The 7,546-nt window shown below is 39.5% G+C and overlaps 1 protein-coding gene across 1 annotated transcript in view; it reads left to right on the top strand.

The window, feature by feature from the left end:
- Positions 1–7,546, top strand: part of LOC103206096 (cytochrome b5 reductase 4) — a 138,547-nt gene that overhangs the window by 45,819 nt on the left and 85,182 nt on the right. The window contains exon 3 of the mRNA XM_007951535.1: positions 7,064–7,164. Coding sequence (XP_007949726.1) covers positions 7,064–7,164 — 101 coding nt within the window. The remainder of the gene's footprint in view (positions 1–7,063; positions 7,165–7,546) is intronic.

The following is a 7,546-nucleotide window of genomic DNA, read 5'->3' as shown; positions in this document are numbered from 1 at the left end:
CTTCCTTCCAAGGAGTGGCTGGTGGGTTTGAACCGCCAGCCTTCTGGTTAGCAGTCAAGTGCCTTAGCCATTATGCTACCAGAGCTCCCCAGCTACTATTAAAAACCTAAAAATAGTCTTGGTAGTTGAACCTTCACACTATGGAAATAATATTATTGTATGAGAAATAACACAAACACAAGATTTAAGCTACTTTGTGGGCCTGGCAAAGATGATTAACATTCAGATAGCCTAAATAGCCTAGTCTCCTGCCTTGCTAATTAAGAATGTGATCCAAACCACTGAGACTATGGCCCCTAGCTGCCCTTCAGGTCTGGAATTGAACCTGCTCTGGTAGCGTAGTGCCTAAGGCACTTGACTGCTAAACCAGAAGGCTGGTGGTTCAAACCCGCCAGCCACTCCTCGGAGTGATACTGTCTCAGAAACCCAAGGAGGGGTCGCTATGAGTCGGGTTCGACTCGATGGCACATAACAACAACCACCTGTGGCTTCCAGCTAAACAAAAGACAGGCATATGAGGTGACATTTACACTAGGTAGATACACTCCTTGGAGAGAACAATGATGAGAGAATAGAAGGGCTGTGTATGCACAGGGACATAGCTCAGGGTAGGAGTGCATGGAGGGAAGGACACAGGGAAGAGGTAACTATGGGGAAGAAGTGGGAGGGGAGCTGTTGCATTGTGGTAAATTGTAGTCAATGTCATGAGACAAAGTATATGTGAACTGCTGTATGGAAAGTGAATTTGCACTATAAACTTTCACCCAAATCACAATAAAATAAAATAAAGGGAGAGAGGGATAGAGAAAAAATAAGAAAAAAACAATGTGATCCAACGTTGGTATCAAGTAGGATCTTGATAGAAATTCAGAATCTTGGGTCCCATCCCAGGCTTAATGAGTCAGAATGGGCATTTTGAGAAGTTTGAGGAAAACTGTTCAAAGGGACACTATTAATTTATTTGTCTTTGTAGTTTGAGTTTATCTTTTTAAAATTAGAATGTCAGGAAACCACGTATCAGGTCCTTGTTAGCTTTCTCCATAGTCACGTGCGTCACTATATTATGATCTGGTGGTGTAGTGCCTAAAGCATTTGACTGCTAACCAGAATGCTGGCAGTTCAAACCCACCAGCCACTCCTTGAAAAGAAGGTTGGGCAATCTACTTCCGTAGTGATACCGCCTCAGAAATCCAAGGAGGGGTTGCTATGAGTCAGGTCCGACTCGACAGCAGTGCATTTTGCATTATGCCCTTGGCTTGTATGCTGTGGGGAAAATGGGAATATACTACATGAAGAATGTTTCTGTATATTGTTAAATTATCTAGTATGTGATCAGTGCCTCCCATATAAGGACTCAAAATTTTTCACAATATCAGGGGAGAGTTTTTCCTATTTAAAGAACTTAACAAGTCTCTTTTAAAAAAAAAAAAGTGAAATAATGACACTGTTATTATTAGTGTCTCTTTTGTCCTTGGCAGCTAGGAAGTTCAGGACTGCACTTAATGCTCAATTACCATAACACTATTTTGCTTGCTTAGAAAATTGGTATATTTTCTTCTACGTATTTTGATTTTTAAATATTTTTGAGTCATATACAATGTTCAAGCTAAATATTTTATTGTTAGGTCTTTATCAGTGGCAATTAGGGGTTTAAATTATAAAGAAATAAATGTAAAAATTATACATGGAAAGCTATAAGTGTCTTTTGACAATATGGAAAAAACTCTTTGTATGTAAAATGGGAACTTTAGTTCTTAGATATTAAAAAAGGGATTGATCATTGAACTAAGCTTTGAAAAAAGTGGTGAGCTCCTAGGCACAGAAATGTTTATGCAGGTGCTGAATGACACTCTCATTAGATAACAGTGAAGGTGAGTTCTGTACTGGAGGAGAGACCGTACTAAAGTTAAATTGCTTTTGAGTTCTCCCATTTTAAGATTTTATCATTCTGTGGCAGAATTGATAGTATAAGTTTCTAAAAATAAAAAATACTAAGTGGTTGTTTTAAAGTGGGTAATTTTTATTCTAAGAACTCATTTGAGACCTTGGAGTTCCAGATATAAAACACAAAAGATGATTTAATGTGAAAAATATTAGAACAGATAATCCAGTTGCAAAAACGGCAAGGAGGCCACATGTTCTGACCTCCTCTAATCCCACAAGAGGAAGACAGGATTACCAGCAGTAACCCAAGGCCTATTCCTGCCAGGCCAGATATGCTGCCTCCCTCCAGCCCTTTCTCCAACCGTTCCTCCCAAAGCACCCACCACCTCTCTCCTGGGTTCGATAATTCGCTGCAGTGACCACACAGAGCTCACAGATTATGTATGGGGTTTATTAGGGAAGCACAACAGGCTACAATTCAAGTTCAGGAAAAATGCTTAGCCTCTCTCCCAGCCCACCGTCCCTCAGCCAACAGTCTCTCACAGTCTCTTTCCCAGCAGTGCTGGTCCCTCGGTGTCTCACTCAGCAATGTATGTCTCTTGTGTCTCTTTCCCAGCAGCACATGTCTCTTTCAGGGGCGCGTGTCTCTTTCGGCAGCACATCTTCCTCAACCAGCACTCAGAGAGAGTTCTGCCTCTAGGAGGCCTCCTTTTGAGCCTGGCAGGGTGGTCAAATTGGCCGATCATAGAATCAGAACTTTAAGCACCTGAGAGAGAGTGAGCACCTCCCAGAACATTGCTTTGTGCCACTCCCAACAGAAATACTCCAGGTGGACAACTTCAACAATCAGGAGCCCATAGAAAATCCCACCTTGGAGTTTACAAAGACTTATGGTAGAAAAGCCACACTAAGTAATTTACTACACCACACCAGTATATTTTGTGAAGGAGCTCTGTGTATGTAGCTGCTGTTCTGAATGTGTGCTTTCAGTTGCACTGCAGACCTGCTAAAATAAATTATAGCCCTAAATATTGCTAGAGCATTCAAAAAATGATTTCTTTAGACATTGGAGTATATCTTCCTCGTACAAATGCTATAGTTTAGTTTTAATAAATTGCTTTTTCTACTTTAAGCTAGAGTTTTTTAAAAAGTTAACATAAAAAAGGATATATGTAGCGAGGGCCTTGGTGGCACAGTGATGAAGCATCCATTTGCTAACCAAAAAGTTGGCAGTTTGAACCCATAGCAGCTCCATAGAAGAAAGGTGAGTCAGTCTGCTTCTGTAAAGATTATAGCCTTGGAAACCCCCTATAGGGCAGTTTTAGTCTGTCTGTAGGGTTGCTGTGAGTCAGGATCTACTCAATGGCAATGAATGTCTATAAAATAGAATGTTATGTGATTTGGCCATTGTGTGAGCATCTGTGTCCTGTGGGGTGTGAGACTCCCAATGGCAGTATCCTGGGGTGCACCCAGGCATCTCCCACTATGGACATCTCAGGTGAGCTCTGAGCTGGGTCTTGTCCACTGTTGCCACCTTCTATGCTAAGCTGGATGCAGAGAAGGCCAGCTCACATTGTGAGAACCTGCCTGGGGTAGGGATGGTGCAGGCCAGGAGGGCCAAGGGTGCCTGAATTAGGTCTGGGGTGCATAGGTCACATACTTTCTATTGGCACCCAATGGGACCACATCAGGTAAAACTAGGGGAATAGATTTGCTGAGTCTTAGGTGCAGAGGGGAACCCCAGGGTATGTGGTTTGGGCCTGGGCCTCCATCACCGCAGACTAGTGGCTTCTGGCTGCATGGGGCAGCTGGGCAGAAGTGGGGCTCTGATCTCAAGATGAGGGTCTGCCATCCTGGTGCTTAGACAGCAGTGTGCCCGAGCCCATGGACATATATGCAGTTGGACACTGCCCAAATGAACATTGAGCAGCACACGTGTGTGTGTGTGTGTGTTTGTGTGTGTGTGTATCCCCAGCCTAAATTCCCCTCTGCCATTGAAAGTCATCCATATAATGGATCTGAAAGCTATAAGTGGACCTTGGTCATAGCCCAATTTTTGTACCATTCAAGGTCAGGATTAGTGTCTCATGAATCTTGTTTCTGCCCATTATTTTTCTTGTTGTTATTAGGATTTAAGTTTTGTTGAATTTGTTAATAGACTACCATCACATTAAGAAAGTTATGTCTATTAGTTCATAAATATTTTTTTACTCCTGCTTAATGGATGATAATGTGCACAAATCTGCCATACTTGAGCCATTGGAGATGTAGGAAGAAGTTAATAAAATTGTGTCATTACAAAATTTGGGAGGTTTCAAATTTAGTTTCTAAAATTCAAGTTGTAAGAACTCATAGAAGGCTAGAACTTTGCACATGAGAGATTAGCTTTCTAAAAGCAGTGTATGTACAAATAGAATATAATACAGCATGAAGAAAAAATATAAAGTCAAGATCTTTTCATTTGTTTTCTTCTGCTATGTTCAAGGGTCTAAATTTTTAGTTGCTAGAAAATGCTTTGGAAAGAGAAAGGAAAGACTTAGGAGGAAGGGAGGGAAGAAAGGGCAGATCAGAGGAAATAAACCAGATACTTTTATGGGCTGGGTTTAAATTCTATAACTAGGAAATTATTACCACCACCAAGTGTTAGATATCTATCATGTCTTGGACAAGGGAAGCTGTCTAACATTCTTAATTATTTGTAGTGAGTATAGTGAGATGGGAAGTTTTTCAGATTCACAGAGTAATCCTAGTCTTATTGTAGAGGGTAAGATTATGAGAGGATAATATCCAATTTAAAGGCCTAAGGAGCAGCAGAGAACACAGGTATGTTCTAGGCTTTATATATCAATCAAGGAAAGTTGTTAAAGTTGTCTGTTTACCTTTCAGCTGGTTTTTTTGGGACATAAATTATATCATAGAAGGCTGCATGGTTGTGTGGTATAGATTTTCTGTTCTTCAGAAACTCTAGAGCTTTAGTTAAGGCTTGATAGCAGGAAGTTTGGGACACATTTGTTTAGAAGCTATCCTCTTTCTTAAAAAGCCTCTCGAGAATAATTCTGATCCTGATCAGTGCCTCCTTCTAAATTTGATGGGGTAGGTGAAAAGAGGGGATTCAACTAGATTTGTTTGTATGTGTGTGTTTCAGACTCATTTGGAGGACTGCTATAAGAGAAATTCTGTGAACTTCCATTTGTGCCTACCTTTAAGAGACTTTATAATGAAATTCAGACTGCTTGGTTATTTTAAAAAATAAATAGGTAGAGAAATTGCAGTATCCTTCATGGGTCTGATGTCCAACATCTTCTTTTCCTCCAAGATTATGAAATAGAATGAATATTTTAAGTTACCTAAATTCATGGAAGTCATTACATGAAAAAGGAAGTGTCTTAAATATGAGAACTCTCACTGTACTCTTGAGCTGTCTTAAGGGCTGCATTTGTCTATTCTCCAGTTTTCAAGTATAAGATTAAAAAGCAACTTACTTCTTTGGAAATGCTATCTATTGAGTTGTTGTTGTTATTTGCCGTTGAGTCGGCCCCGACTCATAGCGACCCCTCCTTGGGTTTCCGAGGCAGTATCACTACAGAAGTAGGATTGCCCAACCTTCATTCCGAGGAGTGGCTGGTGGGTTTGAACCTCCAGCCTTCTGGTTAGCAGTCAAGTGCCTTAGGCACTATGCTACCAGAGCTCCCATCTATTATCTATTGAGATATTCTGCTATATTTAGTGTTTACTATTCCTCACTTTTAAAAGATAAAAATATACTTAAATTTATGAACAGATGAAATAAAAATATTTTAGTAGGCAAAAATATTAACAGCTAAATAATCTTTGTTCCTTGGGTAACTGCAGAGAATAATTGGGCTTTCTTCACAAAGCAGTCCTAACTGGTCTAGTTGCTATTACTCTCAACCTTTGCTGAGATGGTCAGACAGATGAATGTGAACTTGATTTAAAAAAAAAAAAAAAGAAAATCAGATTGTCTTACTAAAACAGTAGAGGATAATTGAATAGAAATTTTATTGCTGAGTACTGTGTATGTATACCTAAAAAATTATATATAATATATACGGTGTTTAATCATTTCTTTGTGTTGGGAGGCAGTTTTCTATGGGTCTTTTACATTTCTTCACATTTTGCAAGCAGAAGCACTGACTCTTGTTTAGTTTTGGACTGTCTTTTCAAGGATGTTTGTGTCTTAGTTCTCTAGTGCTGCTATAACATAAATACCACAAATGTATGGCTTTAAAAAACATAAATTTATTCTTTCACAGTTAGGAGGCTAGATGTCCAAATTGAGGGTGCCAGTCTAGGGGAAAACTTCTTCTCTGTCAGCTCTAGGGGAGGAATCTCCTTGTCTCCTTTCAACATCTGTGGGCCTGGCATACCTTGGAGATCTCCATGTGTTTGGGCATCAATCTTCCCCTGGGTATAGAAGGCTGTCAGTGCAGGAACCCTCAGTTCAAAGGAGATGTGCTCTGCTCCTACCTCTTCTTCCTTGGTGGTAGTCAGGTCCCTCTATGTCTGCATGCTTGCTTAATCTCTTTAACATCTCAAAAGACATGACTCAAGATACAGCCTAATCTTGTAGATTTGTATCCTTTCTCATTAACATAACTATCTCTAATCTTGCCCCATAAGATTTACAGCATGTAGGATAATTACATAAGATTAAAGTGGAAGATAATTATGTAATACTGAGAATCATGGCTTAGCCAAGTTGACACATTTTGGGGACAAAATTCAATCCACAACAGTTTGCATCATGAACAACCTTGAATGGTATAGTTTGTCCCTCCAGAACAAAGGACAGGTTTGCTCACTGCCCATTATAAAATACTTATTTATAGTTCAGAATCTTTATAGTTCTTGGTACTTCAAAATAATGATTGTTAAATAGATTGTAAGGAGCTCTGGTAGTGTAGTGCCTAGGGCACTTGACTGCTAACCAGAAGGCTGGTGGTTCAAACCCTGAAGGAAGGTTGGGCAATCTACTTCCATAGTGATATTGCCTCGGAAACCCAAGGAGGAGTAGCTATGAGTCAGGTCTGACTTGATGGCACATAACAACAGCAACAACAAATAGATTGTATGTGGAAAGATGTATTAGAACTTACATAGTTTTTTACAGTTTTTAAAAAGTTAATGTAGGATATTGTTTCTTCTTGTTTTGATGCAGGGTTTGTTTATAATGTCAGTCCATATATGGAGTATCATCCTGGTGGAGAAGATGAATTAATGAGAGCAGCAGGATCCGATGGCACTGACCTTTTTGATCAGGTAAGGTGCTGAAAGTAAGGAAAGTATTGTAATAGGAAAATGTTCTCATATTTAGTAATGCTATATTTGTAAAAGAAAGAAAAGAGTTGCATAAATTTCAGATATATTGACTGGAACTTTGAATTGTAGAAAGATGCTCCCAAGTAGCAGCTATTCATTTAACTTGCCTTGATTATTTCATTAAAATTTTAGAGTGTGTTTTAATTTTGTGTCAAGGATCTACTCTTAACTGCTTGCTTCCTCTTCTGCTGTCAAATGTGTTCTTGGCTTTCATTGGTGTTGATAATGGTGATGACTGACCTACGGAAAACCATGAAGACTAGAGGAAAGAACATTGGTATTTGTAACTAACTTACTGTATCACTTTAACAAGTCACTTAGC

The sequence above is a fragment of the Orycteropus afer genome, unplaced genomic scaffold, assembly GCF_000298275.1.
Source record: "Orycteropus afer afer isolate SDZICR_OR568_19922 unplaced genomic scaffold, OryAfe1.0 scaffold00011, whole genome shotgun sequence".
NCBI lineage: Eukaryota > Metazoa > Chordata > Mammalia > Tubulidentata > Orycteropodidae > Orycteropus > Orycteropus afer.
This window is presented reverse-complemented; position numbering and strand designations above follow the sequence as displayed.